At 36.8% G+C, this 23,100-nt stretch overlaps 1 protein-coding gene across 1 annotated transcript in view; it reads right to left on the bottom strand.

Moving 5' to 3' along the window:
• The window catches only part of HSD17B4 (hydroxysteroid 17-beta dehydrogenase 4), a 75,256-nt gene that overhangs the window by 10,443 nt on the left and 41,713 nt on the right, over positions 1-23,100 (bottom strand). Inside the window, exons 16-22 of the mRNA XM_080679901.1 lie at positions 22,683-22,786; positions 20,366-20,431; positions 10,536-10,605; positions 9,825-9,931; positions 8,832-8,918; positions 5,167-5,253; positions 3,888-4,026 (exon numbers count right to left, since the gene is read on the bottom strand). Of these exons, the coding sequence (XP_080536027.1) occupies positions 3,888-4,026; positions 5,167-5,253; positions 8,832-8,918; positions 9,825-9,931; positions 10,536-10,605; positions 20,366-20,431; positions 22,683-22,786 (660 nt within the window). The remainder of the gene's footprint in view (positions 1-3,887; positions 4,027-5,166; positions 5,254-8,831; positions 8,919-9,824; positions 9,932-10,535; positions 10,606-20,365; positions 20,432-22,682; positions 22,787-23,100) is intronic.

Consider the following 23,100-nt stretch of genomic DNA (forward strand, 5'->3'; position numbering starts at 1 on the left):
TGCCACCAATGAGTTATGCGAAAAAAACTCTCCATTTTTAGAGCTTTCAGTTTCTCGAATTGCAGATAAAAAAGTAACCGTGTTGTAATTTTCAGGAGCAGACTATTAGGCCATATAAAGCCTCTGATTCTTTCATCTTCTTTATGCCTTCCTGTCATCTTTCATTTCCTCTGAATTTTTACTGTTGCTTAGGGACCCAAAGTGTTTACAAGGACAACTTTAGGCTGGCTTCAATTAATAATAATAAAATCATAAAATATACTACTTACTTATAAAATGTTTCAATTATATCATATTATTTCTGAATATTTCCCTCAGACTAAACAGAAAATACATATTACTCTCCATACAATAAACTTATTGTTTTAAAAGAAGAAAAGGCACCAATTTCAGCACTTTTTTTAAAAGGCAGGCATCTGATTCCATCCAAAGCTGTGCATTTTACATGGCTTTTAGCACTTATTCAACACTTACAGAGTCAGGCTACTATGGGTTATAGATTGTACTTGAAGTTAGAAATAAACTGATCCAGAGCTCTTTCTCAGTGTTCAACCCAAGGTCAAGTGGGAGGAGATATATAATTAGAAATGACCATAACACAGTAAGATAACTGTGGTGAACAACAGGCTCTGTTCAAAGAGAATTCAGAGATTGTTTCTCCATCTGATATCTATTTTAAAAAAAAAAAATATATATATATATATATATATATATTTTATTGATTCAGAGAGGAAGGGAGAGGGAGAGAGAGATTAAAAACATCAATGATGAGAGAGAATCATTGATTGGTTGCCTTCTGCACACCCCACACTGGTGATCGAGCCTGCAAGCCAGACGTGTGCCCTGACTGGGAATTAAACCCTGATCTCCTGGTTCATAGGTTGATGCTCAACCCCTGAGCCACACGGGCTGGGCTAGTATCTATTTTTACCTTTCCAACCTAATTCAAGGATCTCTAAAAAAATAAAAAGCCAAAGGACAGCCTTTATTTAAAAGTGTAGCCGAAACCGGTTTGGCTCAGTGGATAGAGCGTCGGCCTGCGGACTGAAAGGTCTCAGGTTCGATTCCGGTCAAGGGCATGTACCTTGGTTGCGGGCACATCCCCAGTGGGAGGTGTGCAGGAGGCAGCTGATCGATGTTTCTCTCTCATCGATGTTTCTAGCTCTCTATCCCTCTCCCTTCCTCTCTGTGAAATATCAATAAAATATATTTTTTTTTTAAAAAGTGTAAAACACCTGAAGGTATATAGGCTGTCTTAAAAAGGTATTCAGACATGTCAGGCAGTGAATTACATTTTGGAGTAATAAAAAAAAAGAGACAAAAATCACTGTCTTTCTGATATTATAATAAGTATTAACAGTGAAATAAGTAAGACAGGCTTCTATGTGACCTTATCTACTTAAAGAAACACTATCTATGGACCATAATGTTTTTAAGACTTCTAAAATAGTACTCCATAATCAAAACATTGTCTCCAGAGTTAGAAATAAGCTGCAAGTGAGTATTGCAAGATACAGCTTCCTTCCCCAAAATACCTCACTGAGGCCCTCTGGTTTTTCATGTAGATCAGGGCCTGCATTTCTCCATGACACATACTCTTGGCCCGCAGAAAAAAAAGGAAGGACTCTCCAGCCTCTCTCAGGTCATCCAAGTGACACAGAGGCCACTGGCTTTCACCCGGCTCCTAGATGACCAGAACGGGCCTCAGGGAGGCCTAACTCCAAATACACAACTTATGACTTTTCCTCCTCCACAGCCAGAACCACCCCTAACCCAGTACTGACACAGAACCTTACTTACTAACTCCATATTCAGACTAATTGGGTTTGCAAAGATTCGCCCCCCACATGCATTCAGCCTGGAGATTTGTTGTTGGAGTTGTTTGGATGCTGGGTGAGGGAGTTAACAGGGAAAATGGGCATGATTCAGGATCTTTGGGTTGGAATGCGCCTTCCAGGCCACTGAGCCCAAACCCTTGTTCCTCGACTTGCTCAAGGTCAGTCACTCATGCAACTCCAGTGACACTTAAGGCCAGCCCAGGTACACTGAGTAGCTTAGCCCTGTTCTCTATAACTAGGTTCCAGTCTGCCAACATGTGAAGGCTGGGACAACTAGCAGCAATTTAACATATAAAAATATTTGATAATAAAGTATTTAGCAAAACATTTTAAAAACTGCTTTTTAGGGGGGAAAAAAGTACCTTAGGTGTTCCCTAAATCAAATCATTCAATCATTTATTTCATGTCATTAGGTGTCAAGATGCAAAGCAGAAGTGCCAAATGGAATCACCTTCTAAGATACCATAAGCCAAAAGACCGAGATAGTTTATTCTGCTGCCAGCTATTGCTCCTTAATTCGGTGACATAAAGACTTTGAGAAAACAATAAAAAGAACGAAAAATACTTGCACAGCTGAGAATCTAATCAAATAACAGGAAGCAGATAACCAAAGAAAATGGTGAATCCTTTCAGAGAAAGCTTTAAGATCAAATTTCACTGTTAACTTGAAGAAGGGATGATAAGACCAACATAAGCCACAAGGCATCAATAATAAGTACTTATTAACAAGATTCCAATATTCCCATTTTTTTCCCAGTGGAAATATAAGGAAAAATCCCTTAGGTTAATTCAAGGTAATTTTTCTATGTAAGCACATTTTCTAATATTGCCTACAAGGAAATTGTCACCAAGATAAGGGGAAAATCTTAGTCGGTAATTGAAACTGTCTGCCAAGAGTGAATCACTTGTATACTTTATAAATCCCTTCAGATTTCTGCCAACAGTGAGACAGACAGTTCCAGCACCTTTTCTCACTCATAGACCTCATTTCTCTTCTTCCCCAATATCTTCAAAAGTCCTGTGCTTTATATTTATTACCCAACTTCCAATATACTGTCAATCCATTGGGATAAAATTGAATTCCATCATGGATACATAGAAAGAAAAAGGGAAGGACAGAAAGATGAAAGAAAGGAAAGTGATGACACCTACATTTACAGTGTTAATCTATGGCATTATTTAGAAAAATATTAGACACTCTGAAATTTAGGGGACCAAGAACATTACATTTTTGGCTTCCTTTAACACCACTTCTGGATTAACGGCCTATAAGTACAAATGTCTTCTAGAAGAACAAACATCAAAATGTTAACTGTGGGTAGTAAAAGTACACATCATTTTCTTCTTTAAACCTTTCTATATCAAATATTATACAATGAACATACACTGCCTAAAAGAAACAGCAACTGTTACATTAAAAAGAAACGTGTTTATAATGAACCAAAATTAATTGAATAAAAGTTCAAAATGTTTTTTAGGAATATGTAATAGATTATTTCAAAAGTTTCAGTTGATTTAGAGATACACTTTAATTTTTTGGTGTAAATGAGCATTTATAGTGATCTTCAGTTGTAATGAGAAATAATCTGATTTTCAAGGCACTTAAATAGGCACCCTTAAATAAAAGTCTGATAATTAGGTAATAATCCAAATTACTAATGTTTTGGGATGAAGAAAACAATTTTAAAATTGTCAAAATATAATGACAAAAATATCTCATTTGACCTGACAAACTTGCTTTATATGTTTAAGAGAAATTTGAAGATTAGTTAGAGAAGCACACTGCTAAGATGACTGTTTAAAAGTAATAATTCAGGTGTTAAATAGAATATTTAAAACAGATATTTTCATTTTAATTGATTCCCTACATCTCCAAATAACACATGTCTTTGGATAACATGAAGCCTATTGTCCCCATTAAAAATAACTGACCTAAGAAGGTAGGATTTACCTACTTTCAAAGAGACAGGCTTTAACTATAACAAGGATTTTTATCTCTATTTACTAAGCATTACTTTAAAATAATTTAAAGTCAGGGATATAACTTACTCCACTTAGCTGCAACACTTCCATCTTTAGTGATATGCCACTCAAATACAGCATTTACTTTCTTCACCACCTCATGCCCAATATCCTTAAGACGACGACCTATTTCCTCAAATACCAAAGCACTCTGAAGCTCCCCACCCTAGGAAAAAGAAAATTTAATTTTAAAAGTTATGTAAAAATGAGTCAAGGAGAAAAAGCATTACAAAATATATGTGCATTAAGGTGATTTTTCTAAAATCTACACCTAAATAAGGCAAACAAGTATGTTTTTTCTTTTTACTCCAGACTTCTTTCACACTTTCCTTAAATTCATTCTTTTCCACCAGACATTCAGCCCTCTTAATAAGAGGTTTTTACTTTTATCAGAATTAAGAAATAATAGTTTAAAAGTAAATTAGGAAATAGACAACCTATATCCTAACTACAACAAGAAAATACAGGACAAATCAATCAACTTCTGTGGTCTTATTTCTTTATTTGTAAAATGCGATTATATTATATGAAAACTGAATTTCTAGCTCTAAAACATCATAAATTTTTTTATCTTAGAGACTTCTTGAGAGCTATTAATCGTCAGTTATTTAAGATCATAAGGTAAAGATATGAAAACCTCGACATTACAAAATTAGTATTTTGGAGACAGAGAACATAAACATTTTTATTAAGTCTCAGCATGCTAACAGAGAATAACAAAAATGTTTTTCCCTGGCTGGTGTGGCTCGGTTGCTAAGAGTGTCATTCTGTACACAGAAAGATCAAAGGTTTGATTCCAGGCATGTGCATTGAACCCTAGGTTACGGGTTCAATCCCCAGTCAGGGCACGTATGGTAAGCAACCATTCAATGTTTCTCTCTCATATAAAAAATGTTTTAATAAATAATACTATTGTTTTTATATTTGTATACAAAGCTTTATACAAACATTTAAATCAAGAAAAGCTTTAGGATATTTAATTTTTTCACTTATTTTTCTTCAAAATATTGTTTGCTTGACATTTCTCATCAAACAATTGATTTAGGTACTCTAAAACTAGAAAATTAATTATTTTATCTTGAAAGATACCCCAGTATCACCTCCAAAGAATTTTTTTAAATGTATATGTTGTCAAAATATTCTTTTTATTCGAAGCAGTTTTGAATCGATGTCTTTTAATTCAAGAATTAAGAATCTTTCACAGCTCTTAATTTTCAAAAGTAGGTTGGACATTCTTAAAGTAATTCTAACAGAAATTCATTCAGAAATTAGGAGGTGGCTTTGAATACCAATTTTTATAACCTACCTCAGAAGGTGTCTTGGCTAAAACATCAGATGTTGGCACAAGATCCACATATGCATTTGAAATGACGATGTTTCCAGTTTCTTGGGTCTTATAAGGGGTACAAAAAGGAAAAAATAAACCAATTCACTCTGATAATTCCAATGCAAACACTTCATGTGAAATAGTATAAAGTTATTTAAAGAAAATTTACTTTTTCCCCCTCATATAAAAAAGAAAATAATCCAAATTAAATAAAAAGTTCATAAATTAAATGTCAAGATGAATAAATATGAAGCCTTACTGAATTAATACTACTGTTATTAACCTAACTGTAAAATCAACTGGAACCCTTTTAAAAACATGTTTGAGTAGGTCCTATCTCCAAAAATTCCAAATTAAATAATCTGAGGTGCAGCCTGGGCACTGGTATTTGGGGGACTTTAAAAAACACACAACTGTGTGTCTAATGAGAACCAAAATAAGAATTACCCAACTGTTGAAAGGTAGAAGGCATGGCCCAATATCCACATGAGGCAGTGGTAATCAAAGTTTATTTCTGCTAATACTCGTCTTTTTAAAGTATTAATTCTAGTTCTTATTTCAAATAGGAAGTGTACATAGCATAAACTAAATGCTTAAATAGGCTTTTATCAAAATAAAAGTTCATTCATTACAGGCACTCAAATTCTAATTCTTAATAATTTATCTAAAATTATTTCAATGGCTATTCTTTCATAAAATTATGGTACTGCTACAAATGTACATGAACGTATCTAAAAATTAAGGTAGCATTTATCAAAACTGATTTTTAACTATCTAGATCATTATCCTTTGACTACTTCATATCATAGTTCAGAAAAAAAGAACTTTCAAATTTGTTCATTTTATTTCAAATTACATCAGTGAAAGGTATGGAAAAAGACAATTTATAAACAAAATACACTTAAGTAAATTACTTTCTTGTAACCAAGCCAAGCATATCATTTGGAACATTAGTTTAAGATGTTTCTTAAAATACAATAGGAAGGAAAGAAAAAAGGGAGAGAGGGAGGGAATGAGGGAGGAAGGGAGGGAGGGATGATTCTTATATATAACTAGTAGAAAAAGAGCACATCTAATCACTGCATGTTAGAGATAATGGTATAGCCTGCTTATAGGAACTCAATAACTGGAAGTTGTTATTATTATTAGTGGAGGTGTTTAAACTACTCAACACAAACCATCTATGCAGTATTGGTACATGATCAGGCCAAATAGTAGCAGCCGGTCAACTGTGTTAACAAAAATGACTTTTAAAAAACTTACAAGTAAAAGGATGGCTGCATGTCCTTTTAGTATTTTATTTGGGCACTGCTTAACAGCCTCACCCCAAAATTACTTAACTCTATAGGGAAATATATTTTATTTGTCTTGTTATTTATAATTAATATCAGACTTGTGATATAAAATGTTAATTTGTGGATTTTTGTGTGATTAAAATACACGTGTTTTCTGTCCAGTAGAAACCAAACCATAAAGGATATGGTTTTACTAGAGGCCTGGTGCACGACATTCATGCATTTGGAAGAGGGGATTTCCTCAGCCCAGTCTGCACCCTTTAGCAGTCCAGGAGCCCTCGGGGGATGTCCAACTGATGGATTAGGCCCTCTCCCCACGGGGAGCAGGCCTAAGCCATCAGTTGGACATCCTTAGCACTGCAGCCCGGCTTGTAGCTGAGCAGTGCTCCCCCTGTGGGAGCACACTGACCACCAGGGGGCAGCTCCTGCATTGAGCATCTTCCCCCTGGTGGTCAATGCACATCATAGCAACCAGTTGTTCCGCCATTCCGTCAATTTGCATATTACCCTTTTATTATATACTAATGGCCCAGTGCATAAAATTCATGCATGGCGGGGGGGGGGGGGGGGGTGTCCCTCAGCCCAGCCTGCACCCTCTCCAATCTGGGATCCCTCTCGCAATCCGGGACCACTGGCTCCTAACCACTCACCTGCCTGATCACCCCTAACCACTCTGCCTGCTGGCCTGCTCGCCCCCAACTGCCCCCCAAGCCAGCCTTCTCACCCCCAACTACCCCTCCTGCTGGTCTGATGGCCCCCAACTGCCCCCCTTCCAGCCTGCTCACTCCCAACTGCCCCCCCTGCAGGCCTGATGGCCCTCAACTGCCCCCCACTGCCGACCTGCTCACCCCCAAATGCCCCACCCCGCCAGCTTGGTCACCCCCAACTGCCCTCCCCTCCTGGCCTGATTGCCCCTAACTGACTCTGCCTCGGCCCTGCCACCATGGTTTTGTCCAGAAGGGTATCCGGAAGATATCCCAGAAGGTCTCCTGGTCTAATTAGCATATTACCCTTTTAAAAGTATAGACTAGAGACCCAATGCATGAAATTCGTGCAAGAGTAGGCCTTCCTTCTTCCGGCTGCTGGCACCGGCTTCCCTCCAGCACCCGGGACCTGGGCTTCCCACCGGCTGCTGGCAGGCACCTGGGACCCGGGCTTCCCTCACAGCCCCGGCTTCTCCTGGAAGGATGTCTGGAAGGATGTCCAGTCTAATTAGCATATTACACTTTCATTATTATAGAGGATTATTCTTTAGTATACTCACTAGTTTTGTCTCTATATCAGTAAAATTATTTTAGAATGCATTTCCTATTGGACAAAACACTTTTGTTCTAATTCTGTTTTGAACCAGTTTTATCATCTTGCTTGTTAATTCCCTCATTAAGTAATTAAATACATTTATGTCATGTTTTCATTTAAATCTCTCTGAGAGCCATGTCTTTAATTTTTTGAAGATTATATTTTGACAACAACCTAACTGCTTGAGCCAAAAAGATAGGGTTGGTTGTGTTTTCAGAACAGCTCTGTCACTGCTACACATACAGGAACCAGTTATCTATCTACACTAATAAAAGAGAAACATGCAAATTGACCATCACTTCGTGATGCCCACCAGCCAATCAGGAGTGAGTATGCAAATTAACCCAACAAAGATGGCAGTGGCCCTGCCCCCCAGCCGCTCTGGGCCTCTGGGCAGCATGCATGCAGGCGCTGCGAGGCTGGGCGGGGTGAAACACCTGCTATGAGGGGGACCGTGGGGGGTGGAGGGAGCTATAGGAGCGGCGCTCCAGCTGGAGCAAAGACTGAAGGCTCCAGCAGGAGCGAAGACTGAAGGCAGCAGCCAGAGCAAAGGCCTGGGTCCTCGATGCGAGGAAAACCGGTGCTGGCAGCCAGGGGAAGGAAGGCCTATTGCACAAATCTTCGTGCAACGGGCCTCTAGTATATATATAAAAGCCCAGCAACCGGAATGGTGGAACAACCAGAACAGGTGGCTATGACGTGCACTGTAGCAGCCAACCAGCCTGATCTGGGCCCCAAATGGCCCCCAACACCCCGACTGGGGGTGGGGCTGGCCAGCCAACTGCCCGCAGCCCCTCCCCTCCACCAGCCCAGCCTGATGGGCCCCCATTGGGGCTGGCTGGCCAGACCCCACACATGCACAAATTCATGCACCAGGCCTCTTGTTGAAAATAAAACAAAATAAAAAACAAGGTAAATAGGCATCTTATTTCTTAATAAAAGTTACCACTGATTATACAAAGACTTTACAGGTTTTTGTGTGTTTTTTTTTTGTTTTATGGAACAAAATTATAGGACATAGTGAAGTGGGTAAGAAAACAATATTCATACCTTGGTTTGGAAATGGATTCTATTTCCTTCTTTCCACATCTCAGTTTTTAGAGTTTGTCCTGGATATACTGGTTTTGCAAAACGAGCCTTCAAAAAAAATGAGTTTTGGGGTTGAAAATGTTTCAAAATGCAACTTTGCTACTTGTGAAAAAAAAATTGTGAGGGAAGTCAAAGAGCATACAAGGAAGAAAAGACAGGTTTAAATATAGTTAAATTTATAAAGCAATAAAAATAATATGATAAAATAAGTAGAGAAAGAATATAGTTAATATAAGCCAATTCTTTGTGTTTCAAAGTACAGAGTCAATAAATAGTGTTTAATCCTGGCAAACCAAGAAACAGAAACATAATTATATTAAGTACTACTACCACCAAGACAGCTAAACTAAAATCAAAAGCATGAGAATAACCAGTGCTATCAAAGGCAAGGTATCAAAAAAATGCATTTTCACTGCTACATGGAACACAAACTGATAAAAGCTTTGGGAGCTATTTGATACTGTACTACACTTTTTTAAGAGTGTATCTTTTTACTTACACTTATGCAAAGATATTGTTCAGAGATAGTTTTCTTTGTAATTTATAATGGATGAAAACTTGAAATCACTTAAAAGTACAAAAACTAAATGCTACCATCATGTTGATGTAGGTATATGTTTATTAGAGTTCAAATGTAGCCATTTAACATTTTCAATTAAATTAATGTCAAATTACAAAACAGTGAAAAAAAATTTAAGGTGAATCTCAAGTTTTTGTTAAAGCATATATTTTATAAAACAATCCAATTAATATGTTAAAATTATAATGTATATGATACCCTTACATGAAAAATGTGTAATAGAGGTAGTTTTAGCTAAAAAAAGAAAACGTGTTAATTGCCAAGTCAATGTAATAAAAATGTTTATTACTTCAGTACAGTACTTACTTTTTAAAAAGTCCCTAAAACTTGTTTTTTTCTCTATATGTTAAAATTATTCAATAATATGTGTGTACCTTAATTGCCTTAAATCTTGACACGTCACTGTCTGCAAACTGCTGCAAAACATGCCTGGCAGAAAATCCAAATGTACATAATCCATGTAATATGGGCTTGTTGAAACCTAAAAAGAGAGTTTAGCTAGATATGGACACATTTCATGTTTAAAAACCAAGAATAATTTAAGATTTCAAAAATATAATTTTCAAACTACATTAGAGTGAATTATACCTTCTATTTTAAGCAATATGGAAAATATTCTATAAATAATACCTCCTGGATGAAAATTATGAAATAAAGAAAAAAATAAGAAATGAATGTTAGAGATATGGGAACACAAAGCATTGCTTGTTTAGCTTGGTTATAACCACAAAATCACCCAGGATGATTTCAATATCCATGTATATAGATAATCTTTCCCTAACCTTTCAGTTTCTTGCTCTCTCCTCCAATGACCTTGACCTTCATGATAACTCAAATACTGACCCACATGATCCTATCCTAGACCTTGCACTACCAGGAGCTTCCTTCCACCATAATCTCAATTTCAAGTACACCATTTTCAGAACACTACTTCCTACCTTTCAATATCCTTTGCATAAATGTATTATGAAAGGGCTATTTTTAAAATGTTACTTAAACTACAAGTCATAAATAGCAATGTCTTTAAGTCTTATTTAGATAACTGTGCTAATATTTTTTCATTGGTGTGTATTTTAGCAACTCACCTGCTAAACTAGCAAAGTTAGGATCAATATGTAATGGATTCCAGTCACCACTGAGGCGGTACAGAGCAGCCTGTGCAGAGAAGAATTATAAATGTAACTAGTATCCAGTGCTTTCTTAGAATACATTAAAAGAAAAACAGGAAATAGGGCTGTTTATTGTATCTGAAATGCATTATAATGTACCTAATTGCAGCTTTGATTAAAAAATAACTATTTCGAGAGAAAAAAAATGGCGGCAGAATAGACAGACATGTCCTGAGCCTTATCCCGGAGCAGATAGAAAGAACAACTGAGGGTCACACGGGGAGTGTCTGTTGGAGAGTTAAGGAACAGCTATACTCCAGGAGAAGGTGGGGGACTGCTGGACGGGGCTCCCCTGACCGGGCAGCCCCCACTGCTGCTGGGTTCCCTCCCGGAGCCACCGGCTTGGACGCGGAGAACGCGCCATCTTGAAGGGGTAAGTGGATGTTATCGGAAGCCTGAAAATCTACAACTATGGCAACCACCAAACAGCTGCGAACCCCAGAAAACCGGTCCCCAATTGGTGCAAACACACGGATTCAGAGGAGCTCTGCACTCCACCATGGGAAGGTCAGATTTCGCCTGGGATAAGGTGAGGTCTTTGGTCCCGGCAGGACAGAGAAATGTGTGCACTGCGGGAGCTGGAGGACCGGGAGAAGTCTGCACCTAGAAAAATCCGTGGCTGTTGGGACTGGCGTGATCCATGAATGTGGAAGGGGGTCCTCAGAGCTGCTAACAGAGGGGATCTCTAAAAAGCAAACCATTTTGATCTGATGCAGAAGGACAGCCTAAAAATTTTAAAAGTGTGCTGGCTGGTTGGACACAAGGGGGAAAAAGGGACTGCGCAGACTTGCGCGCAGCCCCGGAGTTCGCACACTTGTGCTTTTTCCTCTTCAAATCCTTGCTTCTGATTACTAAACCCAATATATAGGATCACCCAGTTGGGGACACCCTAGGAGACTGCAGGGGAAAGTTGTTTTTCTGGAACCTGGGGATCAGAGTGGGGAGTGACCAGCGGAGAACCAGCTCTGGGGCAGCCCACTCCCACAAACCGGTATCAAGTGCCACAGGGAAAGCAGGATCTAAGCACAGGCTAGAGAGGACCTATAGACCCGGAGGTCAATCCAGAAACACTGCCACCCAGGAGCTGAATCACAAATTGACTCTTGTGTAATCACAAAGGAATACAACAAATTAAGACACACCGCCTGCTTAAAATTCAGGACTGGCTTACAACACTGAGGAGCAGTGGAACGAAGGAAACTACAATACTGTCCTGACTGGGAAACAGGCGTGCCAAACAAAACAATAGAGAAAGTGAATGACCTTCACAACTGCACATTTTATTTTTTTATTTTTTTTTTCGTCTTTTACTTAAGAAACTAATTTTATTCCTCACTTGATTTTACTTTTTTAATTATTAATTTTTATTTTCAATCAGTATTATTACTACTATTTTACCTTTTTATAAAAAAAAGTGTCATTTTATTTTCTCTTTATTTTACTTTGGGATTAGAGTTCTACATTCTATTTTCATCTTTCCTTTAGCATCATTTTACTCTATCTAAACTCTACCTTTATGCCATCACTCTCTTCCTAACTTTTCCCCTTTTGTCTTCCTGTTTCTCTTACCCTTTTCCTACTTTAGATTTTCCCTATTCTTTCTATTTAGCCCCTGTTAAAATTTCACCCTACTTATATATCTAATTTCCAATCCCCTGCTCCAAGTCCATACACATCTCTCTCTCTTCCCTGTCTTCACTATCCAAAAAAATTGTTTTTCTCTCTGTCCTTTTGTTGTTGTTTGCTTGAATGTTGATTACACCGATTTTTTATGCTTTTTTGTGAGATTGTTTTGCTTATTCTTTTTTTTTGTTTTGTTTTTGTGTTTGCTTTGTTTTTGTTTGTTTTTTGCTTCTGTTTTCCCTCGCCTTGCTTGATATTAGTTGTTGTTTGTAGTTTGTTTTAATCTCCAGGTACTTGTTGCTGGAATTTTGGGGATTAGTGGCTGTTCTATTTGAGTTTTCTCCCCATATATATAGTTTGTTCCCCTTTTCTTTCTTATTCTCTTTCTTTTCTATATTTTTTTTTTTCCTTCTCCCAATTTCATTTTGGCACTCCTATCTTTTTTTTCCCCCCTCTCTTCCTCTTTCTCTCCTATCCCCTAATTTGCCTTTCTCTGGTGGTCACCTTTATTTGGGGTTATTAATATCGTGAATACATTTCTGTTCAGTGCCTTGTATTTGTACCTGGTTGTGTTGTATTTGTGCCTTTAAATCAATGCAGGAGAGAGAGAGCTACATAACCAGACACCCGGAGAAGAGAGACCATGGGGAGACAAAGAAACAGCTCGCATATGAAAGAAAAGCAAGCATCACCAGAAAAGGAAGTAAATGAAATGGAGGCAAGCAACGTGTCTGAGAAAGAATTCAGAGAAATGGTCATAAGATGGTTGAATAGAATTGAAGACAAATTTGACAATACGAGTAAGAACCAAGAGGAAATGAAAAATGACATCGCTGCTGTAAAGAACTCAATAGAAAGCATCAAGAGTAGACTAGAAGAAGCAGAGGACCGCATCAGTGAGCTAGAATACAAGATGGTAAAAAATACCCAAGTAGAGCAGCTTCTAGAAAAAAATTAAAAAGCAGGAGAAGAGCCTAAGGGAACTTTGGGACAACACGAAACAAAACAACATTCGCATAATAGGGGTTCCAGAAGGAAAGGAAGCTGAGCAAGGAATAGAAAACCTCTTTGAAGAAATAATGACAGAAAATTTCCCTGATATAGGGAAGAAAAAACCCACACAAATCCAAGAAGCTCACAGAGTCCCAAGCAAAATGAACCCCAAAAGACCGATGTCAAGGCACATTATAATTTAACTGGCAAACACCAATGACAAAGTAAGAATCTTAAAAGCGGCCAGAAAGAGACAGAAAGTTACATACAAAGAAACCCCCATCAGACTAGCAACTGATTTCTCAACAGAAACTCATCAGGCCAGAAGGGAATGGAATGAAATATACAAAGTCATGCAAAGGAAGGGTCTGAATCCAAGAATATTGTACCCAGAAAGGCTAGTGATCAAAATTAAAGGTGAAATCAGGAGCTTCGCAGACAAAAAAGGACTAAGGGAGTTTATTACCAGCAAACCAGCAATGCAAGAAATGCTAAAGGGTCTGCTGTTAAAAAAAAAAAAAAAAGAAAGTAAAAGAAATAGGAAGCGAAGAAGGAACACAGGGGTAAAGAATAAAAATGGCGACAAATAAGTACCTATCAATAATAACTTTAAATGTAAATGGATTAAATGCCCCAATCAAAAGACATATGGTAACGGATTGGATAAGAAAACACGACCCATATATCTGCTGTTTACAAGAAACCCACCTCAGATAAAAGATGCACAGAGACTGAAGGTGAAGGGATGGAAAAAGGTTTCTCAGGTGAATGGAAATGGAAAAAAAGCTGGGGTAGCAATACTTATATCTGACAAATTAGATCTCAAACTGAAGGACATAACAAGAGATAAGGAAGGCCACTTCATAATAATAAAGGGAGCAATCCAACAAGAAGAAATAACTCTGGTAAACATATACACACCCAATTAAGGAGCACCCACATACATAAAAAAACTCCTGGAGGATATTAAGGGAGAGATTGACAGCAATACAATCATAGTAGGAGACTTTAATACCCCATTATCACCATTGGACAAATGCTCTAAACAAAAAATCAGCAAAGAAACATCAATCCTAAATGACTCACTAGACCAGATGGAATTAATGGACATCTTCAGAACATTTCACCCCAAAGCCACAGAATATACATTCTTCTAAAGTGCACATGGGTCATTTTCAAAGATAGACCATATGTTGGGTCATAGGCAAAGTCCCTTCAAATTCAAGAAGATAGAAATCATATCAAGCATCTTCTCAGATCACAGTGGCATAAAACTGGAAATCAACTACAATAAAAACAATCCAAAAAAATCAAACACATGGAGACTAAACAACATGCTATTAAACAATGACTGGGTTACCAGAGAGATCAAGGAATAAATAAAAAACATCATGGCAACAAATGACAATGAAAACACAACAATCCAAAAATCTATGGGACACAGCGAAAGCAGTCTTGAGAGGGAAGTTCATAGCTTTACAAGCCTACTGCAAAAAACAAGAAACAAAGGTAATAAATTACCTAACCCTACAACTCAAAGAGTTATAAAGAGAGCAACAAGAAAAGCCCAGTATAAGCAGAAGGAAGGAAATAATAAAGATCAGAGCAGAGATAAACAACATTGAGACAGAAAAAAAACAATACAAAAGATCAACAAAACCAAGAGCTGGTGCTTTGAAAGGATAAACAAGATTGATGAACCTCTAGCCAGGCTCACCAAGAAGCAAAGAGAGAGAATCCAAATAAACAAAATCAGAAATGAAAGAGGTGAAATAACAACAGATCCCGCTGAAATGCAAAGGATTGTTAAAAAATACTATGAACAACTCTATTCCAACAAACTGGGCAACCTGGAGGAAATGGACATATTCCTAGAAAAATATAACCTTCCAAAACTCAATCAGGAATAATCTAAACAGCTCAATAGACCAATAACTATGGAAGAAATTGAAGCAGTCATCAAAAAGCTTCTAGCAAACAAAAGCCCGACGGGGCCAGACGGCTTCACAGGGGAGTTTTACCAAACATTCGAGGAAGAACTAAAACCTATCCTCCTCACACTATTCCAGAAAATTCAAGAGGAAGGAACACTTCCAAGCTCCTTCTATGAAGCCAGCATCACCCTAATACCAAAACCAGATAAATACAACACAATGAAAGAGAATTACAGGACAATATCCCTCATGAACATAGATGCCAAAATCCTCAACAAAATTCTAGCAAATCGGATCCAGCACTACATCAGAAAGATCATACACCAGGACCAAGTAGGATTTATCCCAGGAATTCAAGGATGGTACAATATCCGCAAATCAATAAACGTGATACATCACATAAACAAATTGAAAGATAAAAATCACATAGTCATATCAATTGATGCAGAAAAAGCATTTGACAAAATCCAACACCCTTTCTTGATAAAAACTCTCAACAAGGTGGGAATAGAAGGATCATACCTCAACATGATAAAAGCTATATATGATAAACCCACAGCTAACATCATACTCAATGGGCAAAAACTAAAACCATTTCCCCTAAGAACAGGAACAAGACAGGGATGCCCACTCTCACCACTCCTGTTCGACATAGTACTGTAAGTATTAGCCATTGCAATTAGACAAGAAGAAGTAAAAGGCATCCAAATTGGAAAAGAAGTAAAGCTGTCCTTATTTGCAGATGACATGATATTGTACATAAAAAACCCGAAAGACTCCATCAAAAAACTAACAGACTTAATAAATGAATTCGGCAATGTAGCAGGATACAAAATTAACGCCAAGAAATCTATGGCATTTCTATACACCAATAGTAAACTTACAGAAAGAGAGACTAAGAAAGCAATCACATTTACCATCGCACCAAAAAAATTAAGATACCTACGAATAAACTTAACTAAGGAGGTAAAAGACCTATACACAGAAAACTACAGGACACTGAATAAAGAGATAGAGGAAGACGTAAACAGATGGAAGAACATACCATGTTCATAAATTGGGAGAATCAACATCATTAATATGTCAATACTACCCAAAGCAATCTATAGATTCAATGCACTCCCCATTAAAATACCAATGGCATATTTCACAGACCTAGAAAGAACTCTTCAAAAATTCATCTGGAATAAAAAAAGACCCCGAATAGCCACAGCAATCCTGAGAAAGAAGAATAAAGTAGGTGGGATCTCAATACCAGATTTCAAGCTGTATTACAAAGCCACTGTCCTCAAAACAGCCTGGTACTGGCACAAGAACAGACATATAGACCAATGGAATAGAATAGAGAATCCAGATATCGACCCAAACCACTATGCTCAATTAATATTTGACAAAGGAGGCATGAACATACAATGGAGTCAAGACAGTCTCTTCAATAAATGGTGTTGGGAAAATTGGACAGATACATGCAAAAAAATGAAACTAGACCACCAACTTACACCATACACAAAAATAAACTAAAAATGGATACAGGACTTAAACATAAGACGGGAAACCATAAAAATACTAGAGGAATCCACAGGCAGCAAAATCTCAGACATATGCCGAAAGAACTTCTTCACTGATACTGCTCCTAGGGCAATGGAAGCTAAAGAGAAAGTAAACAAATGGGACTACATCAAAATAAAAAGCTTTTTCACAGCAAAAGAAACCATCAACAAAACAATAAGAAAGCCCACTGTATGGGAGAACATATTTGCAAATGTTATCACTGATAAAGGTTTAATCTCCAACATCTACAGTCAACTTATACAACTTAATAAAAGGAAGATAAACGATCCAATAAAAAAATGGGCAACGGACCGAAATAGAATCTTTTCGAAAGAAGACAGAAGGAAGGCCAAGAGACACATGAAAACATGCTCAAAGTCACTAATTATCCGAGAGATGCAAATCAAAACAACAATGCGATACCATCTCACACCTGTCAGAATGGCTATCAGCAACAAATCAACAAACAACAAGTGCTGGCGAGGATGTGGAGAAAAAAGGAACCCTCGTGCGCTGCTGGTGGGAATGCAGACTGGTGCAGCCACTGTGGAGAACAGTATGGAGTTTCCTCAAAAAACTAAAAATGGAACTCCCATTTGACCCAGCAATCCCACTCCTAGGAATATATCCTAAGAAACTAGAAACACCAATCAGAAAGGATATATGCACCCCTATGTTCATAGCAGCACAATTTACAATAGCTAAGATTTGGAAACAGCCTAAGTGCCCGTCAGCAGCCAGCTGGATCAGAAAACTATGGTACATCTACACAATGGAATACTATGCTGCCATAAAAAAGAAGGAATTCTTACCATTTGTAGCAACCTGGATGGAATTGGAGAACATTATGCTAAGTGAAATAAGCCAGTCAATGAAAGAAAAATACCACATGATCTCACTCATTTGTGGATAAAAAAAAAAACATTATAAACTGATAAAAAGATAGATACAGAGGCAGTAAAGCATCAAACAGACTGTCAAATTACAGCGGGAAGGTTAGGGAGAGGTGGGGGAGATAAGAGATCAACCTAAGGACTTGTATGCATGTATATAAGCATAATCAATGGACACAAGATTCTGGGGGATAAGGGCATGTATGGGAGTGGGGTGGGGAGGGGGGCAATGGGAAGATATGTAATACCATAATTTAAAAAAATGGAAAAAAAAAGAAAAAGAAACTCTTTAATAAAAAAAAGGGGGGGGGAAGAAACATAATGCTTAACTCTTTCAAAAAAAAAAAATAACTATTTCTAGCCCAAGCTGGTTTGGCTCAGTGGATAGAGCATCGGCCTATAAACTGAAGGGTCCCAGGTTCAATTCCGGTCAAGGACACTTTCCCAGGTTGCGGGCTGGATCCCCAGCAGGGGGAGTATAGGAGGCAGCCAATCAATGATTCTCTCTCATCATTGATGTTTCTTTTTTTTTTTAAATATATTTTATTGATTTTTTACAGAGAGGAAGGGAGAGGGATAGAGAGTTAGAAACATCGATGAGAGAGAAACATCGATCAGCTGCCTCATGCACACCCCTTACTGGGGATGTGCCCGCAACCATGGTACATGCCCTTGACCAGAATCGAACCTGGGACCTTTCAGTCCACAGGCCGACGCTCTATCCACTGAGCCAAACCGGTTTCGGCTCTCATCATTGATGTTTCTATCACTCTCTCCCTCTCCCTTCCTCTCTGAAATCAATAAAAATATATTTTTAAAAAACAAATAACTATTTCTAACCAAAAAAAAAAATTAACTGTAAAGCAAATTTTTGTAACACCTGACATTGAAAACAGTTGAGAAGGATTGTCAAATATAAGAAGGGGTGTCAAGAACTATATCTATAACACTGGTTACCACTACTTAAGAAGAAATACACAAAAAGAAATCCATCAACCTACTCCCATTAAAATACAATAAAGATAATGTAAATGTTTACAGCCTTTTCTAACGAAGCAAAATGTATGCAAACTTTCTAAATAGAGTGTTTTAAATCAAATACAAAATGCAAAATGGTCAGGAATCTCTGTCAAATGATGAGAGCTCATTATTTATACAAAAAATATTTGTTAACTTAATATTTGCAGCAAAATAGACAATGCTGCAAAAAGCTAACAAAAAGTTCTATTCATCTGAAAAAATAAAAGAAGAAAAATTCCTCTACTGTGTGTAGAAATTCAAGCTTTGCAAACTATTTAGTTTTTCTTATCTATAGCAGATACATTTTATTATTTCAGTAACCCAAGAATAATAAAAGAGCATTGGTGGTTTTTTTGCACTGTGAAACCTTGAAACCTTTTCTGTTTAGTGCCCTAAAAAAATTGATTTCACTATGAAGCTTTAATTGAACACACACACACACACACACACACACACATGCATTCTTAAGAAACTGATAAGAAACAGACATTGCAAAAACATTTAAAGGCAAAAACTAATCTGAACAAAAAAAAAAATATTGTTCTCTCCATCATCCGATTATATAGTGCAGGAAAAAAAAATACAATATGTACCAACCTTAATTCTTTCTGGCTCATGAAATTACTAGTATATTTGCCAGAAAACATAAATCCTGCAGAAGTTCTCATATCCAGTATATCAAAATTAGCATAAAAAAGTAGTGAACTTTATAAATAATTTGCTGTCATTACATGCTCACTCACAGCACAACTTCAGAGCTTTGCCTATTTCTATTCTATCTCCGCATGGTTATCTCCTGGCCACTTCAGAGAAGGATCTTCAGGTCTCCCAAAAACAAAGTTGTTTTTCTCCTCTTTGTGGCTACTCTTTGTTTCTTAAATAAATCTTTACATGCTCATAGAATTTGTTACCTGATAGGGCATTTTATATCCTCCATCAGAGAACAAATTATTTATGTCAAACAAAAGAGATTAAATCATCTACCCCTTCTAAGATGCTTTATTTTGCCTGTCTGCTAAAGTTAGCATAATATAATCTGATTCCAACCAATGCAGCTCAGCTTTCCTTCCCAAAAGAGAAAGGGATGACTAAAATTTGCCTTTTTATTCTTTCTATCCTTGCCCTCTAAAGCTCTTATGAATTTCCTCACTAGTAAGCATGGCAGTCTCCCTAAGGCAAGCGTACCATCACCAGCAAAGCATGATGCTCTTTGAAGAGACTACTGAAAAGCCATTTTATATTATCTTTTGATACCTAGTGAAGAAAAAATTGATAAATAAAAATTTAGAAAGAATGAATTCCAACGACACAAGTATTATATATATATATATATATATATATATATATATATATATATAATTTTTTATTATGTTGAAGGACACAAGCACTACTTTTAGACTCAGAAAATTATAAGGTGTCAAGAGTTATAAATTAAAAAGTGTCAGCAGTCAGGTGGATTTATCACTTTTAAAATATACAATCTGCCCCTAACCGGTTTGGCTCAGTGGATAGAGCATCAGCCTGCGGACTGAAGGGTCCCAGGTTCGATTCCGGTCAAGGGCATGTACCTTGGTTGTGGGCACATCCCCAGTAGGGGGTGTGCAAGAGGCAGCTGATCAATGTTTCTCTCTCATTGATGTTTCTAACTCTCTATCCCTCTCTCTTCCACTCTGTAAAAAATGCAATAAAAATTAAAAAAATAATAATAATAAAATAAAATATACAATCTTACCTGATTAAGTGAGGTGGTATCTGTAAGTACAGCATCAGGATGTCTATTAGGTATGGCTACAGCTTCCTGAAATAAAAAAAAATATTGTATGTTAAATACCAACAAAGTAACTTTTATTCTCTTTACCCAAACTGGTATTTGATAACCAACTATGTTTTAATATAATAAAATCTGCAAGTTGAATAACAAGTTTTTTTAAATACTTTACGTTCAGGAGATAATGTTTAAAATTTCATAACTGCTAGCTTCCTCTACATTATGATTTCCCTAAGTAATAAAAGGAGTTATATAACCAGATGCATTCTCTAGATCACGGAGAAGAAAAAGGTTGTTTTCCAAATGCAAAAGATGAGGACAGATATAAAAATTAAACAATTCACATCTAAAATGATTTAATCTTTAAATGCACTTTACTAAGAGTATAGATCTCTTTGCATTTATAGCCTATTTCGAGTTGGTTGAACTTCTTGGATGTGTAGATTGTTTTTCATCAAAGGCATTATTCCTTCTATTATTTTTTTCTACTTCTTTCTCTCCTCTCACTCTGCTCCTCCCGTTACTTGAAGGTATCCCATATTTCTCTGAGGCTTTTCATTCTTTTTTTTTTTCCTTCACCTTTTTTCTGTTCTTCAGGAAACATATTCATAGATAGGTGGAATAGATATATCTCAACCTTTTTGATTCTTTCTTTTGCCAGTTCAAATCTACTGTTGAGCCCCTCTAGTAAATTCCTCATTGCAATTATTGTACTTTCAGCTGCTGAACTTCTATTTGGTTCTTTTTTTTATATTTTCTATTTATTGACTTTTCTCTACTTGATGAGTCATGTCATCATATATTACTTCTATAAGCAGGGTTTACTTTCCTTCTTTAAATAAATAATAGCTGCTCTGAAGTCTCTATCTGTTATTAGATCCTCTAATAGGTGATTTCTGTTGCCAGTTTTATTTTGTTTTTCTTATCCATGGGTCACACTGTCCTGTTTCTTTCATGTCCTATTTTTCTGCTGATAACTGGACATTTTAGATAACATATTGTAGTAACTCTGGATATTAATCACCCTTCTCTTCACAGCTTGTTGTTATTAACATGTTAATTTATTTAATGACTTGACTAAACTATTTTAATTAAGTCTATTTCTCCCACAGTGTGCAGCCCTGATGTTGCTCCTCAGAGGGTGCAGCTTGCCCTGGGGTGACAGTGGTTTTATTAGGGCTCTCTATGTTAAACTGTCTGACTCTTTTGGAATCACACTCAGCTGATGGGCTCCACTAGCTGCTAGATGACTGCTCTATTATTTTCAACAATGCTTTGGGGCATAAATTGCTCCAAGGTCTGATCCAATTAAAGTCAGGCGTCTGTACAGGGGTAGTTAGTCTTTGGGGCTAGTCTTAGAGATGTGTTACGAACCCATGAGGACTCCACTTAACTGTCTCATTCTGTGGTTCTCTCTAGTACTCTTCCACTTGTGCAGAGGGATCTGGGTTTGGCTGCACCTGCCTGAAGTGAAGCTTCTACCACACTGAACCAGGGACAGAAAAGAAGGAAGAATCATGGCTCAAATGCCAGATTCTCACTGTTCTTACCAAGATATAGATTTTGAGTAGATATTTCTTCATTTGCTAATTCCCTTAAAACAATTCCCAGAAACTTTAAACTTTCTTTTTTCTCATAATTTTTACCAGTTATGATTGTTTCACTGGGGAAAGGATCAAAGAAACTCACACACCATCATTCCGGAAGCAGTCTCTCAATGTTGTTTTAATAATACTTTATTTACTCCAGAAGAATATTTATTACAGTATAACTTTATTACCTCACATAAATTAGAAGTAAAAGCCAGGTTAAATTAGTGTGAATACAAGTTCTAAAATATTTTTAGAATAAATATGTTTTTACATAGAATTTGAGAACCAAAGAATAACTGGAATTGTCTTACATAAGAGAAGTGCTAAAGCCATTTAATGAATGAAGAACTTCATTTCCACAAGAGTCACTTGTATGTGTTAAACTTTTATAAAGATTTTTGGGTGCTACAAAGTTTTTATAAGAAAGTAAAAGCATACCCATAATTATCTCAGGTACATTATACTTATCTCAGCCAGACTTTGCTATATGTAACGTATATTATATATTAAACTATACAAACATAAACAGCATTTCAAATCCAAGGAACATATTCTGATTCTAAGAAGTGTGGATTACTGAGCCTCTGCTGCATGAAATTACACATGTGGTAAAATGGTAAATTTAAGATACATATCAGGATCCTTAACTATATATATATATATACTTTACTTATAAAGCCATAGCCTACCTTGACTTTATCTGAAGTCCGTTTTCCACCAATGCCTCCAGAGCCAATAAGGAATAGGGAGAACTGATTATAACATATAAGTTCCTTCCCAGAATAAGAAGAGACTGAAAAGTAAATGAAAAATATGTTTTAAGTTGTCAAAAGACATAACTAATTAACCAATATATGATCAACAATTTCTTTAAAAATTTAAAAACAAAATCCAATTACTGAAAGGTTTTATAATTTAAATATGTCTAAGTTTGGCTATGAGCCATTCATTTTAATTCACCAGTTCCTGGAAGGCAGACAGAAGAGGATATTCACCAACCCTTACTTGACTGTGAAATAGCAGGTTCTCTCCCCTCTTTTTAAGCCTCCCCAACTTTCATATTTTAATTCTCTCCACATCAAACATTTCAAGCAATCCCACTATAAA

Source organism: Plecotus auritus (assembly GCF_963455305.1).
Source record: "Plecotus auritus genome assembly, chromosome: 7".
Classification (NCBI taxonomy): Eukaryota; Metazoa; Chordata; class Mammalia; order Chiroptera; family Vespertilionidae; genus Plecotus; species Plecotus auritus.